Source organism: Chlamydotis macqueenii, chromosome 7, assembly GCF_036417535.1.
Source record: "Chlamydotis macqueenii isolate bChlMac1 chromosome 7, bChlMac1.mat, whole genome shotgun sequence".
NCBI classification, from domain to species: domain Eukaryota; kingdom Metazoa; phylum Chordata; class Aves; order Otidiformes; family Otididae; genus Chlamydotis; species Chlamydotis macqueenii.
In genome coordinates this window covers 34,844,989-34,869,894 of record NC_141562.1, presented here as the reverse complement: position 1 = coordinate 34,869,894, position 24,906 = coordinate 34,844,989, and the positions used below count along the sequence as shown (strand labels likewise).

At 37.9% G+C, this 24,906-nt stretch overlaps 1 protein-coding gene across 6 annotated transcripts in view; it reads left to right on the top strand.

Moving 5' to 3' along the window:
- The window catches only part of ATE1 (arginyltransferase 1), a 78,713-nt gene that overhangs the window by 30,103 nt on the left and 23,704 nt on the right, over nt 1-24,906 (top strand). For 5 of the 6 annotated variants that reach the window (XM_086752157.1, XM_086752160.1, XM_086752154.1 and 2 more), the window contains one exon: nt 2,731-2,830. The exons of the other annotated variant lie outside the window; for it this stretch is intronic. In XM_086752157.1, the coding sequence (XP_086608283.1) occupies nt 2,731-2,830 (100 nt within the window). The remainder of the gene's footprint in view (nt 1-2,730; nt 2,831-24,906) is intronic. 6 annotated transcript variants of the gene reach the window in all.

Genomic DNA, 24,906 nt, shown 5'->3' with positions numbered 1-24,906 from the left:
GACCTCCTCCCACTCTGGTGAGCTCTTAGATCAGTTAAGTCCTAAAGTGCAATTTCTCAGAGTGTGTCACCTTTAACAGAGCTGATAACATTCCCTTCCTGTTGGCTCTCTCCACCTTGTTCTAGGATGGTTCTTTATGAAGGATAAAGTGTATACTTAGAGTTTAGGTCAGAAGGGACCTCTGGATGTCATCTGGTCCTGTTTACAGAGCAGAGCAGGGCTAACTTCAAAGTTGTCATGAGCATTAATGCGACTGTTGATGTAGCATCTCCAGTCGTCTGTGTCTAAAAGAGTCTGAACTGTCATTTTTCTGAGGCATTCAGTGGCACTGGTGATTTTATAAAATTAATTAATTTATAAAATAATTCATAAAATTAATCAGAATTAACAAATGTAGAAAAAATGTTGGAACTCCTATGATTTAGAGTTGATCTTTTTTCTGTCTATTAGTGGTCTGGATTTTTAGAAGTGTTTTATTATATATGCTAGACTCTTGAAATTAGACTGATTTTTATCTTTTCCATGCAGGGTGAGCATGTATCATAAAAAACTAAGTCCTTCTAAGAGTTCTTTTTTGGTATTTGTACATATCTCATTACTTTATATAATGATAGACTGATGTAATAAATTTTTATGAATTCTTGAAATTATTTTAAATTTTCTACATACTAAATTTAAAACTTTGTTGGCGCAACATGTGTGCGTGACTCGACTGGTGAAAAAGCAGCTTATAAATTCTGCAGCATTTAAGGCAATAAAAATGAGTTCCCCACAGTCTTAGAGTGGACCAATCTTCTTTCAAAAAGGGAAAAAAACCTTGAGAGTTAGAGAGGATTTAGGAAGTTGCAAAGGAATTTGATACCTTCAAAGCTGTTGCCAATTTTACTCTGAGGAGGTTAAACTGCATTGCAGTCCTGTCACTTCCACTTCATGCTACTTTGAGAATTTTTGCTGCTGAGTCGTAGAAAGGCTGGGATTTGAAGATCATTTGATATATGTAGACATGTAAGTAAAGAATGAGGGGAGAAGAAGCTACTCGTGAAATACCAGTCTTACCAAAGGAGCAAAACTGACTGAGAAATATTGAGTGATTCTTATTCTTATTTGCAAGAAAAAGTTAAATCTTCCCCATGACATGACATCGTTAATAATAGACAAACATGGTATTCATAATGTCTGTTTTGTAAGAGAACAAATACTTCAACTTCTTTTGGAATTCAGTACTAAATCTGAATTTTGTGTTGATAAAATGAGTACGAGTATTGCCAACTAGTTGACTACTCTTGCCAAGTGCTAGCAGCCATTATAACTCTTTAGATACGTACCATAACTGAAAGCTCTAAAAAAACATAACAGCAAGCCTGTAGTCCCTTTTCTGTAGGGATTTAGGCAGAATGAACACAGGTAGATGTGAGTTATGCCGTATAGTGACACCTCATTGCTGCTCCTGGTTTAAAATGGTGGAATCTGAGGATGCTCTTGCATTGGGTCTCAGCACACGCTCCTGAAAAACAGAGAGAAGGATGTTTTAGCATCCCCCCAATAAAACTTTGCCTGGAGTGGGGTTGGCCGAATAGATAAATGAAAGATAGAGCAAGAATTGGAAATTGGAAAGAGATTTTGAAATGCGAAGATAATGTTTTTTCCCCTGTAGTATTCCAGCTTTTTGAATGGCAGAAAGGCATTTGTTTAATGAGGCCCAGGATAATCTGCATGAAGGAGTAAGGTTATTTAACTTCATGCCATATCTTAAGGACTATGTGTATGAAGTGCATGTTTGTACATTTTTGGTAGTACATAAATCTTACTTCTGGAATCTGTTGTGTTTACTTGGATTTTCAGATCTAGAATAACTTCTTTCTAGACAGTCTCCTCTTTGAATGGAGATACAGAGTTATCAACTCGTGATGGTCTCAGCAAACTGCATGCAACTGAAATGTTGGGTTTTCAGTACGTTTAAACATCCTTATTGCTAACTGAAGTGATAAAACACGCCCAGTGTTTGTACATGCTTCCTAGATGCACGTGTTCGTATCTTCTTACCCCTTTGACACCGAAAGTAAGAACCAACATCCATGTTTTAGCGAATTTGTTACAAATGTGAACTGCAAAGTCACAAATGCTGTAAAAATGAGCATTAGAGTGGAAACACTGGCTGAATCTTTTTAATAATACCACTTTCCTTGTGAAAAATACCTTTTCTTGCATCGAGATGGATGTTTTTACATGTTGATTGCTAGAACGCAAATAATGGAACAAACAAGAAGCTTATCCTTGAAGCTTGTTTTCTAAAAGTACTCTGGTGTTTTCTTGAGCCACGTTAGCCAGTTTGTGTGCAAGCGCTGGGCTAGATTTCTGTAGAGTCGCAATGTACATGAATGCTAACAACAAACTTGTTAAACTGAGGCTCTTGGTCACTTTTTTTTTTTTATTTCAAGTCAGGCAATTGGCAGGACAAAACACAAAAATGAAAGTATTTTTAAGCCTGACATGGTGTTTTGGATTTTGGTGATTTGTTTGTTTGGTTTTTAAGCATTAATTTTCAGTTTATTATCTTTGGGGTTTTTCAAGCATTAGTTCGAGTTTATTATCTTCATTTTTTTTTTTATTTGATAGAAGTCTAGTTCTTTAAATAGGTCAAGAGCCAGGTAGCTATAAAATATTTCGGTATGAAGAGGTAAAATGAATGTAAGAATTCTAAAGTAATTAGTCTTGTCTTTCCTTTCACAGGGAAATTGCTTTTACTAGGCAACTTCATGAAAAAGCTCCTGATCTCTGTTTTTATTATATGGGTTTCTACATTCATTCATGCCCCAAAATGAGATACAAGGTAAAGCGTGTTTTTACTTATTTCCTTAGTGTACTATTATTCAAAGCATTTGACAGTGTTTTTAGTAATATAGTATTTCATAATTGTCATTTTGGATTTTAATATAGACTTTATATGGTTAAATTTGAATGTTGGTTACATTTAACTTGGCTTAGGATTTAATTTTTTTTTTTAATTTAGCTGCATGTGGTACTTATTACAAGTTGGCTTAAAAGTAGTTCACATGGAGAGGTTTTCAAGGCTGTCAGATAACTGTCTGTCATTTGGTTACCTGGCTATCTCCTGTTTACAGTATATCCTCCAATAGACTAGAATTCTCCCTTTTTTAGGTTTGCATATTTGTGGAACTGTTGCTTAGTGACTACAGGCAGTGATAACATGCCTTTGTGGTCTTGGCTGTACTTGGGTTTTTTCTCTTTGTTTTTTGTTACAGATAGGGAAATTGCTCTGCTGATGAAACCAATGAGAAGCTAGATTAGCACCAATTTTGAGCCAGGTAGCAGATTTTTAAGGAAAGGGTCAGGAGAATCCACAGAACGTTTAGAATAACCAGTTTATCACCAGACCTCCTTTGTAACACCTGTTAGCCTCAACTTTGTTTAGACCTAAGTACCTAAGGTTGTCTCTCCTATGTTTTTTTGAGATCTTGTGAATGTGATATCTTTTCTTTCTAAATGTATCATTGCTTTTTACATATTACAACACCATTTCAGAACACTGATTGATAGAAATTTACTGAACATTTACTCATAACCAAATAAATCTGTTTATAAGGTGTAATGATACAAAGCTCATGAAATCTAGAGTAGGAGGTGCGGCATTTTCTTTTTTTCCTCGAAGTGTGCTAAAAATCTGCAGTCTTTTCAACCAGTTTTCAAATAGTAAAAAATTGTGAGGCTCATTGAACTGATGAGTGTGAAGGAAAAATCTTTTCAGCTTTATTGTGGCCTACACGACAGGTGGCCATGCTGATTCAGTCTTCTGAAAATAACACATCCCTCCCCCTCCTTTCTTTTTTTTTTTTTTTGTCTTCCCCTCACTCCCCCACCCCTTACCAACTTGAGTTTATCATCTACATCTGGTGGCCAAACCAAAGAGAATATTAACTTTGAGGGAAGCAAATGGGTGAGTTGGAAAACATTGTCTCTGTCATCTAAATAATCTTAAAGGTGGCTGCATCACCAGCTTAAGCCATAGGTTCTGATTACTTGCTCCGCTCTCTGGAAATACTTAACAGTTTGGGATGATTCATTCAAGTTGAGACAGTGCCATTTAACATCCCTTCCACAACTTACATAGTTCAAGACCTGTAAATAGAATGCATTTCGTTTACTAGGGCACCTAAGAAAAGAAACAAATCTGACTATAATGGCAGAAAGCCTCCCAGTTCTGAAAGATACCATTGCTAAGAAACTTTGGGTTCAGCCACTTGTAGTAAGTTTTAATAAAAATGTGAACTTTGTATACATGGATTAAACAGAGCTCATACGTGAGTCAGTGTATTAATGTAGCCAGCAAACTATTTAAATATGAAGATTTAATGCTGTAAAATGGGGAGCTAACCTCAGCAGCCTCTATACATTTGTAGTATTTATTATAATGTGGGATCTTCTGGGCCTGTGCTGTTGTTTGAAAATGATTGCATCAAGAATATAATATTGTTTTTAGAAGTGGCCAAATGTAATGCAATTGAAAATCAGTTTGACATTAATTCTGTAGTTCCACTTTACGTTCACTGAAATAGTACACCAGAAACAAAATTTAAAACTAACTCTGAAATGTGTCTGGATAATGCTGCTACTCTTGTGAAGTGATTGCTAGTGGTGAAGTGGGGCTGCGTAAGTACTGACTTTGTGGATTAAGTTATTTCAGTAATGCCTGGTTGACTTGGAGGCATTACATCTTGAAGACTTTGCTTTATTACAGTTTAATAGAGATGTTAGAGACTCCCTTCCTTGAAAGATATTGGTGTGGAAGAATGGCAGGCTGTAGGTAGCTGTTGTTGAACTGATGTCACAAAAGCAAATTGAATGAAGGAAAGAAAAGGAAGGAGTTGAAAAGCTAACTACTGGTTTTTATCCTCTGCTTGCAATTTTCTTTGCAAATTATTTGTCCTAGGATGTTTAGAAACAGAGGCTAGGCACACTATCACTTCTTTATACAAGCAGTGTCTTATGAAGAACACATGCATGCTATACTTATTTACAGTGAAGTCACAGGATTTTGGAAATATTTGAAAATTTTTCTTCTTCTAGTCACAGATTGTAATCAGTGGCAGTGCCTAAGCTGGCATTTGCATTTGATTTTTGACAGAAACACAGTACCAGGCTACTTCTAGCAAAGATGCCTGAGCTTAAACTGGTTTTTACCAAATGCGCGCTCTCTTCCTGCTGATTGAAGAGGGATAACTGATGTACTGGGATGTGTAAGGAACAGTGACTTTCTTATGTTAATTTTAAGGAGTTTGACATTGTTCCACTTTGCATGGAGTAAAATTCAGTCTTCCGTACAAGACGTGGCTGGAGTAATTGGGGATTTGTGCAATGAACTGTTGTACTCGTATTACCATCTAGGACTGATGCATTAATGTTATGCACGTGAGGACCTAGCTGGGCGTTTTGTTTTTATGTACATGTGACTCCTAGATTGGAGGTATAGATAGTCAACAGCAAGCATTAAAGCCTTATTCTGCATGGGTGCTTTCTGAGAATGCAAATTGTAGACATCTCATCTGGATTCTAACTTTTTTGTGGATGTAAAGTAATAGTAATTGTTTTTTTTTTTTAAAGCATTGCTAATGGGTGATCATACATACGAGTGGATGGGCCATACAGAGTAGCTGCATCAGATCATCTTGGCTGTGTTGCATGCTCCAAGGCACTGATAGAATATTTTGTTGAGTATTTATTTTTAAATAAGGCTGCCTATATGCTTATTCTGCTTTTTATCCAGTTCTTAAAATGCTATCTTCATCCGAGAAAGTTTCTTTGAGCAGTCACCCTCAACGTGGCCAGAACACCTCGCCAGTTGCCCACACCGCAACTGCGCCGTGCAGCTGCTGAATATTTTTAGCACCACTGAGCAGGTCAGGGGCTGAACTAGCAGAGAATTCGTTGTTGGGGGTCAGTGTGTGACCTTTTCATCGGAAGGATTCTGTTTCCACAAATTTTGGAATAAGTAGTATATAATCCAGTGGAAGATTGGAGGCCTGAGTATCCTGGAAGAGGATCCCCAAGTCAGGATTCCTGTGGCTCAGTAACAGAGTTGGAGAATTCTGGATTATCAGCCAGGGAGATAAATGTTTAAAGAGTATCATCCACCCTGTGGATCAGACGTAATTGCAGAAATTTTTAAAAATAAAGCTCCTTTTTGTCTCGCTGTTCTCTTCCCTTTCCTTTTGTTCCTGAACAGCTTGCAATTGATTGCAATGCGATTTTAAAACAGTAGAGTACCAGGGAAATTACTTAAGATGGGGGGAAGGGAATATATTGTAATATTAGGCTGGTTTTTAGTTCTCAGCTTCTCTTAAATTTGTTCCCATGTATGGGTTAACATTTATGAACTGGTAAAATAAAATCTACATTAAATTGAGACAAAAAGATTTCTGTAGCCCTGTTAACTATGTTTATATGGAAAAATCCTATGAAAAACCTTAAGCTATGGCTTTGTTCCATTTTTTCCGGGTAGATGAGGGCAATAGAAGATGAAAATGATTCTCTGAAGAAATTCACAACCTTGTGGTTAAACTTTTCAGGCGCTGTTAGATGTGGTAGTTCTTATGTTGGAAAATAGTCTCCTGGAAAATTTTCCAGGACTCATAAGATGCAAAGTCATTTTCCTAATGCATTTTGGAGTCTGCAATGCAACTTTAAGTATATGAAAGTATTTTACTTTAGGATGATGTTGGTCTCAGGCTTGCTTCTTATGTGTTTAAGTACTGTATCTGTACTTGTTAATGCTTTTCAGTCAAACGACATTTGTTTATGAATGTATTTATAGAGTTACATAAATAAAAGAACCACATTTGCCAACAGCCAAATCAGAGATGCTTGAGAGGATCTTGGATTTTTTTTTCCTGTACTGATATTCTATCTGTTTTGTCCTGCATCTTTCCAAGTAAAAAAAAAATTACTCCATGGCTCTATGTTACTGAATGCACATTTTCCAATTGCTACTGAACTCTTTTGAGATCCTTCCTGTTCTTTCCCTTACAGTTCTTTGACACTGGTTTTGAGTCTTGTGGTGGGTGACACTAAATAGATTTTTGGGTTTGTGCTTCTGGTGTAAATAGTAAATGTATTTGCTGCCATACATTTGCCATTTGAACCTCTGTTGACCTTGAATCAAGTTCTTCTCTAAATTCTTGTACTGGAAGGGATTTGTTGGTGATGTTTTCTACATGAGGTTTTTCCAGTGTCAATATTTGCATGCAAACACTGCATTTGGAGCACGTATCGCTACTTGTTTTGGTCAATAATCTGCTTTCCCTGAAGCCACTCTGCTAAGCTTGTAAATAACTATCAGCATACTTTGAAGTGCATAGCAGATTGAATGTCTTCTTGCCGTGTTATCTCTGCGTACCATTTTAAGACCGTTCTATGATGTGAAGAGGTGTTTTGACTGAACTCTTTATCCAGACTTGTATGCAGGCCAAGGTAAATGGAATTATTTCAAGCAGTCTCCTTTGGTATCAAGGCATGGCCAGACTTCAGATAGAGGGAATACTAGAAAGGGTTCTGAAATGTCAGAAAAGAAACAAAAGGCTGATTCAACTGTGATTAATCATTCTTAAACTAAATACCTCAGACTGACTGTGGTCGTAAGTGGTGCCCCTGGAATTTTATGGCACTCGAGAGCAAATTTCTTCAGCTGCTCTCAGGAATTTCAGCATCGCTCCTCCTGCAGCAGTGAAATGCATCCAGTGGTAGCCTGGACTTCCACATCCACAGGATCCACAAAGGTCTGACTCGTCCTCGCTTGTCCTTTCCCTTGCCGTTTCTGGCTGTGGAATTTAGTTAACCTTTTCAGTAAGCTTGGATTTGCTGTGTAAGCTGAAATGTGTGAGGGAAAGAGACTTAATGTGATGTGACTCAATGTGATCCTCTATGATTTTGGGGATATAAGCACACACTGTTATGGTTCTGGCACTGGGCAGTAGACAGCTTTGCACTGTTCCACACAAAAAGAGCTGACATTTCTATACCTCCATGCGTGATCTCTTTATTCAGTATGTATTGAAGTTGCTGTCAGCCTGTGTTTCTCACTGGTATTGCTATTTACCTTGATAATGGGAGAAGATGATAAGCAGAGCAGCTCCAGTCCTCCAAACTACTCTCAGTTTAAGTCTGTTGTTTTGGGTTTTTTTTTTTTTTTTTGCTGATTTTATCATTTTTGGATGATTCTCAAACACTAGCTAACATTCTTTACTTCTGAATTTTGTCTGTCTACCTGTCTCTTTGTGGGTATTCCCAAAAGAGAGTGAATTTGAATAGGCAGAGATAGACATCTGACGATGCCATGATGCAGAAGGTTAAAATAGATTTATGAAGGTAATGCTCTTCACTTTTTCCTGACATATTTTCTGTGTGAAGTTGTTCCTAGCCATGCAGTTTTCAAGTGTTGGGCAAAATATCAGAATTCTTGTGTCCTGGAGAAAAATCTGCACTTTAAATCTGCCACTGAAATGTAAGTCATTGAAACACTGGATGATTTTATCTATGCACCCCATTTATTGAATCTACCAGCTCTTGGTGTATTGGATATCTCATTTAACTTCAATTTCGGTTGGTTTTATGGTATTCTTTCATACTTTTGCTATTTTGCTGATTATATTAGCTCTAATTAGGCAATATTATCAAGTGAAATTTATTTGGTCTGAAAGCCAGGAACTCCTGCTTTTCCTGGCTGTGCCGTATTTCATCTTGTGGTCTTTACAGTAGGAGCTGGCTGACAAGTCAGTTAATCTACACAAGAGATTTTTTTTTCTCCAATTTTCCAGGAAAGATTTAATGGTAGACACTTTAATGAAGTCTAGTTTTACTAAGACCTCATTAATTTTACAGAGGTATCACAGTACAGTTCTCTGAAGTGTTACATTTAATTTAGATGACAATTCATTATTTTGAATGATTATTTTCTTTGTCTGAGTTTGTTTAGCCAGTGACTGTACTGAGTCTCTGAGTAAAAGTGGATTAATGAGGTTCTATTATTTATCCTCAATCCTGATACTAAACACGGTGCTATTAAGAGTCTAGTCTGCAAAAAGTTCAGCGTCACTGTTTGAATGGGAGTGAGAGTCCCAGACTCTTGGATTTGGAGCCAGGAGGGAATAGTGCAATCCTGGAAAAGGAGACTTGCCAAGGGCCATGGGGGATTACATGGTCCATCCCCTTTCTCCAAGGCAGGTCAGCTATGTTTGTGTTCACTTCTAAGACCCGTTGGGCGTAGGTGTGCCAAAAGTCTTAGATAAACTTATACACATCTCCATGCGTTGGTGGTTATATCCCTGTGTATTCTTGTGCTTTGTTAGTCTTCCCAATGAATTTTTTCTTCATTTCTGACCTGAACTGTTCTTCCTAAAAGTGCCACATTTTGTCCTACCTAGCAAGCACATAAAAAAAACCCCAACCTGTTATTTGCAACACCCTTCTTGCTAAACATGATGACTGCTGTCAGGTTTCTCCTTGGGCTTTTCTTATTTTTGCCTAAAAAAAACCCCAACCAACCACTCACCAAAAACCCTATCAGTTCCTTCTGATGTTTTCTCCTTCTAACATTTTGTAAGCTTCTTGGCATTCTTTATGCAGTCCAGTGGATTTTCATCAACTGATGCATTTCTGTCCCAGAGAATGATGTCTAAAATTAGGCCGCCTGTTCAAGGCCCTCTAATGCTGAGGTCAGTCTGTACCATTTGTTTCTGTAACGAGAATTATTGCCTTCATTGTACAAAAGAAGATAGACTCTGGAGGCAAGGAGAAAGGGTGTAAAGGAGAAAAAATGTGAATTGTGCAAGTAAAAAGTTTTCCAAGTGGGCTAAATAGGACTTGGGCTGAGTTATTTTTAGTGTCAAGGTTTGTGACTAAGTGACTATGAAAGCACATGTGTTTACGCTCTTGAGTCTCTCTGCTGTTCATTCTGGTTTAGCTAAGTCTCTGCTAAACATTGCATTTTTCTTTCTTTCAGGAGAGAATATTGCATTAAATGAGGTGACAAAACATTGAGGGGTTTGTGGTTGTTCCTTACAGTGCTTGTGGACATCTTCTGAATGAGTTTTATCTTCCTTATTATGGTAAACTATTTACTACATTTTATAGTAAATGCTGGAAGTGGAAACTCTAAGAAAGTAACAAATTGAGAATAAACAAAACCCAGAGCAGAGATGTGTCAGTACTGGATTGCAGGTGATGGTAATTCATTGTGTTTTCACATCACCTGCGTGTCACTAGTAGAGGAGCAGCTTACTTCCTGTTGTCCTGTGGTAGCCATGAATGTTATTGCAATTAAAGTAATTTAAAAACAAATCTGTACTCTCTTTAATTGGTATTAGAGGCAATAGTCAAAGCCTGTGGAGCCTGGCAGGCTCTTGGATGGTGCTGTGTTTCCACAAAGACTGTCAGGAGGGCACTGGAGCTCTGAGAGACTGCACGTGCAGGGCCCTGAGCAGAGGGGTCAGTGGAGAAGTGAAATATTTTTGTTACAGCTTCTTTAAAGCTTTTTCTTAACCTAATAAAATCAGTTCCCAAAGGTTTTTAAAGGTTACCTTATTGGAGAAGCCTAGCAAGATTGGGCGAGGTTGGGCAAACCGTTGTCTTTTGAGTGTGAAATGAAAAAAATACAGCAACAAAAAACCCAACGCTAATCTCTCTTGCTGTTTCCAGACACTGCCCTGAGGTTTCTGCTTATCATGTGAGGGAGTTAACCACTGCCAAAAACTTTTTGTTTAGTTGTTTTCAACTGAGTAACTGAACTGTTCTAAAAGGAATGACTGAATCTGTTAGGAGTAGTTATTTGCTGTGTTAGATTAGATGTGTAGGACAATTTTGGGATTCTTACCAGAAAGGTTCCAAGGGAGTAGATAATCTTTTTTAATAGAATATTATACTGTTTGCTTCCTTCCCCTTTCTTGTTTGGAATGGAAATGTTTTCACAAATAATACTGAGTTAGAATGCCAGAAAAAGGGTATGAAAATGACCCCATTGTTAACTATTTGAAGAAGAATGGGTTTGTGGAGCAAAAGGACACAGGAACCAAATTCTCTGTTCGCCTCAGCACAAATGCACTGTTGTTTTATGAGTGGACAGAAGACAAGATGAGCTCTTTGTTCCACTGATCTATTGATTGTCCTTATTTTTTTAAAGATATTAAGGCTAGTGTTCTGAAGGGCTTCTTAGTGCTAATGTGATTGGTAAGGTTGAGCTATGATTTATTTTTCAATATCTTTCTATTTCAGTCTTTACCGGTTGGCATTGTATGGTTTGCTATTAGTTGTTTTTAATTGTCTTCCATTCAGGGGGAAGGGAAGGAAGGTGGAGAGACGTTACAGTATTTTTTGAGGGAAAGTTGCTACATTTTGCATCCTCTGTTTATGTCGTGCAGTGGCAGTGAAGGACACCGAGTAAAAAGCTGTAGGGCTGGCTGAGAGCCAGAGAGCCGGTCCGATGTTCTGCCCCTGGTTCTCAGTTTGGGCGACCTGAGGATGCTGTGCAAGGAGATCAGGTGGGAAGGTCTCCATAGGGAGGACCTTTGGGGATGCTCTATCACAATTTTTGCAAAATTAGACATGGTGTTTAGGAAGCATAGGACAGCGCCTGTGCAGCCATATAATTGCAAGGTGGTATTTTATGTGTTTCTCATAAATCGTTGTGTGCTTCTGATAGAGCTCAATTTTGTAAGCCCTGACTGAAACTTTGTTTTAGAAGACAAACTGGTTTCTTTCTCAGAACTGTTTCACTGTTTTTTGCTGATGATGGTTTAATTCTCTGTCAGTGGGGGATGATGAAGAAATTCTGTATGTTAAATGTCGTCTTGATCACATTGATGACTGAATTGTTAGTCCTCAAATGCTTGTGCTAACAGCACGCCCTCTGATGAAGTTTTAAGTGATCGTATGTTTACCTCCTTTACTTGTGATGTGGGAAGGAGTTAGTGTGATGATCCAAGACAAAAGATGATAATATTCCTCAAGCCAATACCCATGAAGTTGGAATAGTCACAAGCTGCCACAGAAGTATCTAAAATCTCTAATAGGCTACAAGCTAAATTCTGCTTAAGGTGCTTTCTTTAATCCTCTTGCCTCCGTGGTGGCTGCATGCCTTTAGAGCAACAACAAACAAGAATGTGTGTGAACCTTCTCCTGAGAGTCTCTTAAAATTGCAGATATTGTTCCTTCCCTGAGGTTTATGAACTCTTTCTGGGTTTACAGCCAAATCTTTGACTCTTGGCTGTGTTAGGTTGCTTGGACAGTGCAGCACCAACAGAAAACTTCGCAAAAGGGGCAGCTGGAGACCTTCTGCAGGGGGTGGTGGTGGAGTTGGGAGTTGGAATGCATCAGGCAAGCCAAGCCTTCCCAGTGCGATAGCCTGCCAGGGACCAATGCAAGCTGCTCTGCGTTGGTGGCTTCGGATGCCACCAGGGCTGAACAGGAGCCAGAAAAGTTGAGCAACATTTTTGGCCACTGTCCTTTAGATGTGTAGATCTGGGTTAAACTATTGTGTCAGTATTTACTGGCATATGATGGCAAGCATTCAAGTATTTATCATACTTTGCTCTCTATTTTAGAAATGTGTTTAAAATGCGTGGAGGTGCATGGAACAGCTTTCATGTTTCAAGATATGCATGCACTGGAGTACAGTTAAAATAAAGCAAGGTGACTGCTTGGGCAATTTTTTATTACTTTAATTGGAAAACAAGGATTATAAACTGTTAGAATGTTAAAGAGCAGTTCTAACTTTAATACTCCCCTACTCCTGTATTGGGATGTATGTTTAATACACCCCTGAATTACCAGGTTTTGGTATGATCAGGACTTGATGTAGTATATGGTAGAGTTACTGATTCCAGCCTAAATGCCTTGAAACTTCTTTTCTTCTGCAAAGGTGATTAGAAAGAAAACAGTTTCCAAACATCTGGCATTAAGAGAAAACTGATGTTTCAGCTCAAAGACTTTGAGGATACATGTTGAACATTATATTTTCCTAAACATGCAAGTAGACATTTGTGTACCTTTTAATCAGAGTAATTCAGATGAAAGCATAATAGTGAATCTCTTCTAGCCAACTAGGAGAATAGTGTTGGTAGTTTTACAGAGCCGCAAGCATGCACATGTGCATTTACATTACTAATAGATGCAAAATCTGCATGCAGAATTTCTACTGTAGAATTTGCTACTATAATATCATTTTGTTCACTTTTGTGTAATAAAAATGAACTTACTTGACTGGAATTCCAATCCTATAAGTTTAATATTTTGTTTATGATTAAGGAGACAGAATTTCTTAACATAAGGAGGAGTCAGAAAACAAGTCCATGTCAAAAGAATATGTTGAAAGGATACAATTATTTTTCCTATAGTATGTTGTCAGGCAGTTATCCTTTCCTGCAAAATAGCTTGACTAAAATTCAATACATCTCTCTCTCTAGTCATGTTTTCTATGTCTTATTCCTGCATTTATTTAGTGTTCCTATATTTGGATTCTTTCCTCACTTTCTTGTAGTTAGCATGGTCCCAGAGGGACCCAGATGCATTGAAACCCAGAAACTCTGGGCTGTTCAGCCTGGAGAAGAGAAGGCTCTTGGGAGACCCTGTAGCGGCCTTCCAGTGCCTAAAGGGGGCTGCAGGAAAGATGAGGAGTGACTTTTGACAGGGCCAGGTAGTGATAGGACAAGGGGTAGTGGCTTTCAACTGGAAGAGGGGAGGTTTAGATTAGATAAAGGAATAAATTATTTAGTATGAGGGTGGTGAGGCACTGGCACAGGTTGCCCAGAGAAGCTGTGGATGCCACATCCCTGGAAGTGTTCAAGGCCAGGTTGGATGGGGCTCTGAGCGACCTGGTCTGGTGGAAGGTGTCCCTGCCCGTGGCAGGAACTGGAGGATCTTTGAGGTCCCTTCCAACCCAAACCGTTGCATGATTCTATGTTTGTGTGTGCTTCAGAGGAGACGTGATGTGTGGCAGATTTACTTTACACATTTTTGGGGTTTGGAGACTGCATACCGTCTCTTCTATGGTGACAAAACTTACACGTTTTTGCCATGCGGATTTTTGTCTCATTCTGAGACTGTTGCAGTGAGACCCATAATGACTTCGGTCCAGACGTGTGGTTTTTGAGCTCCACACGCTGAGCTGGTGCCAAGGTGAAGTAGGATGATCTCCCGCTGAGACCAAGCACAGAGAGGCTTTGTTTACAAATACTCCTCTCCCAGCAAACAAAGCAAGCTTGTTTAACAAACATTTGACAAACAAAAGGGGCCTAAAATTAGAATGCTTATTTCATGAATGAAAACTTACTGTGAAAATAAACATTTTTAGGGACAATAGAAGAAAGATCTTTTACAGTGCACTTGTTTTCAATTTTTTTACAGATACTTTGATACTTTGTACAGATAGCTGTTGCTTTACTTGCTGGTAAGGTTTAAGTTCTAACACATGCTTGGAATACCGTCGTGAAGTGAACCTTTTTCATTTATTTATTCATTTTTTAATCTACAGATGTAGGGGAGACAAGTAAGCTTAGATTTTTTGGCAGAGGTATGTTACTCTATCCTGATAATATAAGCTGTAGACACTTAAACCCTGACATTTATCATTCCCTTATTTTCTCCTTCAGATTTTTAGTCTGAATAACATCTTTTTGCATGTTAAGGATGTGTTAACTTGAATTTTGCAGTATCGTTTAGCCAAGATCCTGCCGAAAAGAAGTTTTTTATTAGTAAGCTTTCTTGTGCTGTTTTCTCCACTTTGTTCTACAATGTCAGTGTTTTCTCTTGTCGTAAAATTGCTGTTAACACCTATTTGTGTTGATGTACCACTGTTGTTGAAGTTGTTTCTTCAGTCCTGGCTTGTGTGTATTTCAGTGTTGAATGACCTAAGGTAAATTATTTGGCTTTTACTGGGTGTTTGTTGGGTTTTTTTTGGTTGGACTTCGTTGGAAAAACAGGTCAAGTGGACCATAGATGGAAAGCCTTAAAGTGAAAAATTGTATTCTGTTCTGAACTATCAATTCAGAATAATATTTCTTGTTCTTAGATGTATGAAAGCAAATAGAAATGAAAAAAGCTGGAGTGGCAATTTTTAAAGTGACATTGTTTTTCAACATGATTTGGTTGCCTAAATGCTATAAATACTTTTGAAAATTCCACACAGGATATCTTAATCTAAAGCCAACATCTCACACCTGAGTTCGTAATTAGGAGCGTATTTCAACTCCTGAATATCAGTGTTTCACAAGTTGAAAAGCTGTCAATTAGTCCAGTATTTATTATGCCTTCAAATATTCCACAGACTGAGTCAATAGCTGGGCGTGGAGGTGAGGTATGAAATTATTTGTTCAGTATAAGGCTACCATCAGCCCAGACTTTCCTGGGTAGGTCTTATTTTCTTGCCCTCTGAGTTTCGTCTGGATAGACTTTTTGAAAAATTCTGTTTGTTTCTGGCTGAGTTTTTGGGAATCCCATTAGAGGCAGAAGCAAGACTTTGGGAGAGCCTAGTACAGAGGTGTATTCTTGGTGATGGTGTGATGGGCATGGGTGGTCATGCAGAGATAGATCTGACCTGTATGGCACTGAGTAGCAAGTGCTAGCCTGTGCTCTGGACAGCTTGAGGCTTCTGAGTGGTTGAGTGGGATACAGGGTTGAGTTTTGGAGCTGTGAGAAGAGAAGGTCTGGGGCTCTAGGGAAAACTATTTGAGGACCATCTTTGGAGAGACTCCAGGAAAGACGGGGAAGGCTTGGATGCTGGTGAGCACTGACGCTTGCTGGGGAAAATGGCACAAGGGCTTGGAGGTAACCACAGAACACAGCAGCTGTATTGGGGTGCTTGGTTTGGAGCTAGACATATAGGCAAAGAGTGGTGAAATGGGTTAGAAACGCAGAAATTCATGCACAGGAAGAAACGCAGGTTTCTGTGCATCCTGTCAGTGGACGGTAGCGAACAGGTTGATCGAGAAGCGGCAGTTGGGTTTCATTGCAAGAGCAATGTGTGTGTCATGCATGTATAGAAAGAGAAAATGGGAGACTTCATAGGTACCTGAAAAGAAGATACTGTATCTTGCTGTAAAATATACCTGCTTTTCTCCTGTGTCGTCTTTTAGGCTTATTCAGGGTCTTTATTGTATTAAAGGATGAGAAAACTGATTGGAGTTGAGGTGAGTCTCGTGAGTAAGGGCACCAGGTTTGGTCCCTGTTTTATTATTCATCATCACAGAGGATTCAAAAGTTAATTTGCATCGGTTCACTTTTTGATACATCATAATCGCAGTCAATGTTTTTAAAAATACAAAATTATGCACACTGCCCTCACACCAATTTCTGTGGCACTGGAGGTTTAGTTTGGTGAACGTTAATATTCTGGTTGCCTGTGCAGTTGTGCAAAAAAAAAATATTTTGAAACACGCTCCCTTTCATTTAAATTCTATCAATTTAATTTTCTGTTTGGATGGGTTTTTTTCCTATTAAACAAACATGGTCTGTAGTGTTTTTACGTTGGTAACTAAGTAGCAGAAGCCTCTTTGACAGGGCATTAATTTAGCTTTCCTGGGGAGTGTGTCTGTGAGCTGCTTGGATAAATGGAATGCTGTTCTTCTAGATACGGCTTCAGCTAGTGAGGTACTAACAAATATTTAAAGCTATTTGATAGCAATGTGACAATTTTGTGTATGTAAGTGTAAAGCATGAGTACGATATGTTAGGTTGTGCATTTTTCCTGTGATTATTTCGCTTTATGGTAAATATAAGAAAATAAACTTTAATACTTGATTTCATACATTTACTTTAATGAACACAAAAAAAAATTGTCAGTTTATAGTAACTCTTCAAGAGAAAGATATGGGATCTACATGATTGAAACACTCACTACTTTTTTTTTTTTTTCTTTTTTCCCTTTTGCTTCTCACAGCTGCCAAAATAAACTCCTTTTGAGATAGACCTAAGTCAACATAGCTGGTGTGTCTCTAATGAAGCATTCCTCTTGAGGCCCCCTCTTGGGTTTTATCTTTGTCATAGTGTTTTTTAATCTCTCTTTCCAAGTTTAATGCTAGAGTCTCCTTAAGAATTTTTGCTGGAGATTTAAAGTAAACAAGTTCCATTTCACTAATCATGAGGTTTTTATTCCCCAGGACCTTTATTTTTTGAAGCAAAAAGGCAATGCGTATTCCATTTTTTTCCTGTAATGTCCTCAATATTTTTTTAAGTTGTTGAAAAACTTGGCTGAAATTCAGAGAAGCTAATATTAATCAAATGTACGAGCTTATCTCTTCTTTCTTATTGTTTTCCACTCAAACATTCTTAAACTGTGCTACCTTTTTTAGGATTCTTGAGCAGCTTCTCTATGGGCCTGAGAGATGCTAGCTTCCAGCTTCAGAAGTATATCTGTGTGGTACCATCTTTAATTAGCTTGTTCCCAAGTGAATTTTTAATGGTAACATCCCGTAAATGTTAACTAGCTTTATATATTTTATTTAAAATCACAAAATTGTGCTTTTTCCTGTAAAATTTTTGAACATACAGCTGTTCTAAATTCTTAGGAGATCTCAGTCTCTAAATGTTTGCAAATACACTTTGAATTAGAAACATGCTTTGGAATTTTGCTTTTGTGTTGATGTTACCATACTACCAGTTGAGTATCTGCTGATATTACCCAAGTGTTAGTAAACAAGAGAGAGATAAAATGGCAATATCTGAACCTATGGAGTGTTTTCCTATTCCTGATGGCAGTCTCTGGAATTCCAGACAGGAATGTACAGTACGGTTTTCCTGTAAGTATCCTCCCATATCAGCATCTCTTATTTTTGTATGCCAAACACAAAGCTTGTGTAGCAACATTGAAAGCTGAATCTAATTTCAGTAGTCTATTTTAATAAAATGCCATTGTGTGCAGTACAGATGAGTGGATCTAAACAAAAGAGAAAAAATAAAAGAAAAGGAACCTTGGGAAATACAAAAAGGCAAAATAGATGCATCAATAGTTTGATGATGTAAAATGACTTAGAAAACATGCCTAAAAAGTGACCCTAATTTTATGTAAAGTTTTTTGAGTAGCTACATACTTGTAATATTTCTCTTTCTCAGTTTCAGGAGGTGTCTTCATACTTGTCTGTCAGTTGGTTATTGTTATTTCAGCTTTGGACAAGCAGTCAGCCAACTTAGGGCAGTTCAGAATCCGTAAACCTGCTGTTTCTGTCATCAAAAGTCTGGAACCAGGGTACCATAGCTGTTGTAGGGTAAATAATGCACCTTATTGGCCTGGAAGGGACCGTTTTTAATATTTTGTACTTTTGCTCTACAGTGTGCAACACCATATACATGGCAAATTCAGTCTAGTAGCAGTCACTGTTTAGCTTAAGCTTGCTGAAATCTAAGAACAGCAAATGAAGAACTTGTATCGATCTATATTTCTTACTCAGAAAAAAAAATGAATGACAACAGAAATGGGGTGGGAATAGGCACAGATATTTAATGGCTTGTGGCCAAGTTCAGAAATGTTACTGTGCACTAAACACCCATTGGCTTGAGTAAATCTCAAAATGCAAAGAATGTTAACATAAAAGACTGACGACTGCCTCCCTGCAAAAGCTGTCTTGAAATTCTCTTTTCATAAGTATTCCTTTAAATATGTGTTTGCCTCTCTAGTCGTCCAGATGTTAAAAGTATCGTTTTCACGATGTAACTGCTGAACCTACAGATTTTTTTTCCCTCTTTTGTGCAAGCCACATCACTAGCTTTATTCCAGATATAGTGACTTTAGTATGATGATTTCAGAGAGAGTGGCTTTAGTTGCTTAGAACAAACAATGGAAAACTCTCGCTTACTGGTCTTTATAAATTAACAAGAACAAACTCTTGGCCAGAAGTCTTGGAGGAGAGAGCAACGCTGGAAAGTGGTCGACAGCCCAGAGCTGTGCGTTATCTTCAGCTCTGGCCAGTTGCATCCCAAGCCGATAAAACAGAGCTGATAAACGCCTGCCGTGCTGCAGGCAGCCCTTCATGGCAGCGGAGTGAAAGTCCCTTGAGCGTACTAATTACTGTTAACTTTTAAACTTGAAACGAGAATTGTGTCACTGATTTATAAGGTGGTGTTAGAGAGGATAATGGGATCTGTTTGGGTATGGTCATGGATAGACATTATCTCAAGCAGCGCTTTGTTGGCTTGGATCTTGCTGATGGCACGTTTGTGCATTAATGTGCAGCAGGTCATAGCTTGGGTCTTGTGACTTAAACACCCACAGCCTCCCTCAGCTTGTTATACTCAGTGAACAGAGGGAAAGATAATGCTGGCATATAAAAGGAAAAAGAAGAACTGGCCTGAGTTAGAGATGAAAGGGGGGAAGGCAAAAAAACCCTGTCCCAAATGTTCCCCTTTTGCCTCAATGGAAAGCAATTTTTTTTTTTTTTATTTAGCAGTCCATGAGCCTTTTCAGACACCTTTTGGCCATTTTCCAGTATCAAAAGCAAGCTGAAAAGCGTTAAATATTTCAGGACAAGGTGAAAGCAGCTATTTGGAGTGTACACCGAGTTATGAAGATAGCAGAATCCAAAAAATTCAGGAGATTCCTGAATGTGTTGAGAAAACAAATGATAATACTTCCTGAAAGTATTTCAAGGGAGGAGGGGAAATATCTCCTTGTAAGTGCTTCTGTGCAACCACCATAGGCAAATTAAGTGCTGAGATTTAACTTAAATCAGAGTGGAATTTAAGATAAGTTTAATTTAATGCCATTTTTGTGGTGAGTTAAGAGCATGGAGACAGTTAATGGCCAAATAATGGCATGATAGTTGTAGGGTATTGGGCATGAATCTTGGCTGTCTTCCTTATTGTCTTTTACTCATTATCTTAATCTGTTTTATGCATATCTGAGATATTTTATTTGCCTAACGGACACTGTGAAAACCTTCTGAAACACTACAAACATTTTATACTGAGTGAAGAACAGCTAAGTATGAATATGTAGTTAATATTTGTAGGAAACTGTTTACTCCTAGTTGCAAGACATGCAGGAAAAAATACCATAGCTATTTTGTTCTTGGAAACAACTTATTATTAGTTATTTCTGTTAATACTTTACATTTAATTAGAAAATAAACTGAAAAGAGGTGAAAGTTGGCAAATTATACCTTTGGCTTAGTCAGTTAAAGATTGTTGGGGCACATTTAAAAACAAAATAGAAAAAAGTGATGTCATAAAAAATTAAGGGATCTAAATACGTGTCGGTACACTTCTGTTCGAAATACAACTTGAAATATTTGCATTTCACGTACAGGAGATCAAACAATATAGGAGAAGGTGAGCATTTCTATATTTGAGATGCTTTGGGAAGTGCTTTACAGCTCCCTGGCTGGCCTGTAAAATTCCCAATACACAGGTTTTGTGTCTCTGATGATGTAACTAAAAGAATGAGAACCAGCACAACTTTTTGAAGAGGAAGGAATACTTCCCTTGGACTTTATCTACTTCTCAAAAGTAGTGTGAGTTTTATGAGCTAGAAAATGAATTTTGGTTGTTATTCACGACATCTTTTAAGGATTGCAATGCATTATTCTTGAATAAAGAAAGGTGACTGAGCTCTCAGGAATGCAGCTCTTGGGTCCTAAAAATGGTGGTTGCATAATTAATTCAAAGTTTGCAGTTTGGATAAAATCAGCTTGTTTGCTCCTGGCACTGGAGTATTAGGCAGTCTGTTTGCATGTGCAACTGTGGACTCCATGGTTAAATCCAAATTGTACTTATTCTACAAACTGTACGTTGGCTGATTTAACTCCTTTTGGTGTATACTTGTATGCTGAATAGTTCTGATGATAAATCTGAAGTCTCCAGTCATCTCTCATTGATAAATAAAGCTGCTTGATTTGTTCCGTATCCATTAATCTTAGGGAGGGGGGTTGTTTTTTTAAAAGAACAGAAAATTTGGTGACTGTGAGGTAGGAGTGATTTTCTGTAAGTTGTTTGGGGGAGGAGTTTTGTTGTTTTTAAGTCTTTCAGACCTTTCACAGATGGATCCCGTGTGAGCCACTGCGGAGGGTTGGAAGCACAAGCGGATTCAGATGTTCAGCTCTTTGTCCCCGCTGGTGCTGGCTCGCTGCGCGGGTGCAGCGTGGCACGGTCCGGCCTCCGTCTGTGAAAACACGGCAGTTAGAGTTACTTGCAAAGGACTCTCCTGGGGATCGATAAGGTCTAGTTCTGTTTATGTAGTGAAAGCAGGGAGCAAGGGTCTGCTGTAGTGCATTGCTGATGGGATTCCAGCGGGGTTGTCTTTCAATGAAAGACTGAATTTAATAAACCTGTAGTCTGGCACGCTTTTTCTCAGGCAGTGCTGCCTTGCGCTAATGGGTTGCTGTTGATAATTTGGGGTTACTTGGTTTGTGTAGTCTGAGAGCTTTTTAAGCAACTGGCTGGAAATGGAGATGGAGGCAGTCTTAATTCACTTTTAATAAAAGATCAATGGGTTTATTGTGAAAAAATAAAATACAGATGTAAAGTGTACCTGATAAAAGAATTAAATGTGTGTTTAACCTTCCTATTTTGTTTTTTCAGTGCTACTGGTGCTTGACCTTCTTCATTTTTGAGACTATTCTCTTTCTTGGTAGTTTGACATTTTAAACTTTACTTAGACTACAAAAACAAACTCTTCTGGTGTTTTTCATCTCAAGTGCTTACCAAATCCCTTAGATTTTACGAAATATTTAAAAAGCAATCTCCAGACTAAAGTCTCATTAAAGCCTTTGCCCTTCCTGTGGAACAAAAGTTCAGAGAAGTTCTGTTCGATTCTGATTTGGAAACTGTAAAACAAAAAATATAATGGTGTGAAGTATTAATTTAGGTTTGGCAGCCTCACTGTAAAATTTATTTCCAGAAGTTTCCAATTAAAATGCAGCACTTCTAATAGTGTAAGGGAAAGCACCTTAAAGGCTCTTTCTTTTATGTTATATAGGAGGAAAAACGCCTGAAACATTAGTGAAAATAAAACTTCTTGGAGGTCTTTCTTATTAAACAAAGTCACGTTTATATGGCAATGAGCTGACTTGGTAGAAGAAACCTTCTACTCAGGAATTTCTCAGCTGTACTAAGTTTCAGTGTTGCTTTTTAATCAAGCTATTTGATAGATTAGCCAGATACTTATAAAGATGCAATTTGTCTTTTGGTTTTCTTTATCTTTATTATACCTCATGCTCTCCTGCTGCTTGAACAATGCAGTTGGGATGTTTTCCCCCTGTGGCCCTTTCCCTCTGTTTCACAGGAGAGAAAGCAAAATTGGAAAGAGGACAGATTGACTGGGATGGTTAAAGGTATAGAATAGCCTATGTGAGAGGAATGAGTAAGGAACTGAGGTCCCTTCAGACTGATGGAGATACCACAGTTATGTGGAAAATCACAGCGATAAGGCAACAATTGTTTGGTGCAGTTCTGTAACAGAGGTAGGAATGGTCATCAAGTGGAACTACAGTTTGCAGGGTGGAGTAAATTAAAGCAGTTGTTCAGGATTATTGAGTTGCAAAATACATTATTACTGAAGTTATCTGGTTGTGGAAGAGTCTGTACTGCAAACTGTTGGAGGTCAAGAGAGTACTGGCAGACTAACACGGTATGCTTGTATCGTTCTGAGTCTTCACTGTGTATTTTCTATTGACGGCTGTTGGAGACGGGATATTTGGCTGTACTGTGGGCATCTGGTGGGACCTGCAGTGGCTGTTCTCATGTTATAACAGCTCAAAATGTGTTAATGTTCTTTTTCAGAAGGGTGTTTCTGGATATCCATGTAAATTTTAAACAGCATCAAAAATAACGAAATTTTAGGCAAATGTATTTTTTATTTCCAAAACCACTTGAAAATAGCACATTTTGTTTTGTTGGATATTTCTCAACCAAATGTAGGTGCACACAGAGAAATATGTGCAGTTGTTGTGTATTGACAGAGTGCATTTCATCAGCAGGTGGTGTTGGATTTAAGAAGCTGAAACATAAGACAAGTGCTTAGGGATGGTCTGTAAGATGATACTTTTTGTTGAAAGTCTTGTAGTTAAGTATTCCCAAGACAGTCTGGGCACTATAAACAGTGCTACTGTGCAAGAGCTTTTATATTATGAGATAAAAGAAAGCAAAATGTTTTCAGGTGTGGAATTTCACCATAGACAGAATTACTTCTGAAATGTATGTTAACTTAATCTGAAGCCACAGAGAACAGATTTTCAAAAACAGCTTTCAAATCTGATGAAGTTCTACTGTGAACAGCTCTGCAGTAGTTCCTTCAGGAGATCCCCATTCTATTTTGGATTTCTGTTGGGTGTATACTGCAAATCAGCAATATAAAGAATAAGAAGGAATATAAATAGTATATTTAGAGGAATTTTTCAGATCCTGTAATAGTTTTAGAGTGACTAATGAAATATGAACGTTTTGTTTTGTGAAGAGCAGGTGCTCCTGTACGTGAGGCAGAATCTGGCTGGATTCTCAGGTTCAGGTTTTTAACAGCCCAGGAATAAGGAGGGGGAAGTGAAGTAGACTCAGTGTTTATTTTCATGTTGAATTTTCAACATTTTTAGGAAAGTAAGTAAATTGAGGGTAAGTGCTTAGGAGGAAAAAAAAATAAAGGACAAAACCCCTTAGAAATTCTTGCATTTGATTTAACAGCTTCTGAGGATTCCCTTTTTAATTTTACCAATATTAAGACAGTGCCAGTGCTGTTTGTTGGGAACTCTCCTCTTTACGCCTCCATTTTCCCACTTCCTCCATGGAATGAGTCATGGGATGTGGGTTTCACCAGTAGAGTAAATAAAATGCCTTTATGGTAGAAATATCTTACTTCTCATATGTACAAAATACTTTTTCAAAGGGAGGATATTGAAAAGCATCAATGGCTTGTTTAGTTTTTACCTCTAATTACATTTTGTGTCACTGGTCGGTGATCCCTCTTTCCTATGTGGCGTCACCTCGGCCTCACACATCTCCAGGGAAGTTTATTAAGAAGATTCTAAATTTTGGTAGAGGAAAACATCTAAAGGAAGTTACCTCAGAACTATTTCTTCCTTTTTCCCTCCTAATGGGGGTATTTTGATGCCTAAAATAAACACTGAATCTGCCGTGATGGATTGGATAATCCAATTTTCCCATTACTGTTTTGCTCAGTACTGAAAAAGCTCTTTTTTTTTTTTTTTTTTTTTTTTTTTTTTTGTTATAACCAAACTAGTAATGCTGTCATAAAATGGGATGTACAAAATTAACTGAATATGACATTATAGAAGAAATTGGGGAAACTTAGAATAAGGCTGTGGGGAGATATTTTTCACATGTAGATGTAGGGGCAGTAGTTTCTAGGAACACTTTACTTACACCCGTGAGTATTCCCGTGCTACTGGGAAAGACTGAGCTGCCACCTTGTACTTTCTTTCCCCAGGAGACAGCTCTGAGAGATGGTTGCTTCTCTGTTTCTACTGCCTTGGCTAGTTGAGAAAATGTCTTTAAATCAACAAGCAATTATGTTCTAATTTTTTAAAAAATCTGACTGGAAAGGCGTATTTTTCCCTAACTCCTTAAATGGTTTCATCCGAGTAATGGTGGCTAAAAGTGTTTTTTAGGTGTTACCTTCGCATACCTTTCAGCCATTTCTGTTTAGATAGCATAACGTTTCAAAGCAGTTTATTTAATAATGGCATTTCCATTCTGTGGCTTTAGAGGATTTTGTAAGGCCTTGACATTTAAGCTTCTGCATGGAATTGGAGGAATATTGTTTTAACTTAATATAGAAATTTGCATTTAATTAAAAAAAAAAAAAGAACAACAGTAGTTGCAAGTCAATCCTGAATGTTTTTCAAATGAGAAAATCAGTCATACAAACTCATTTTGGAAAGACATATCAGGTATTGACAAGGTTCA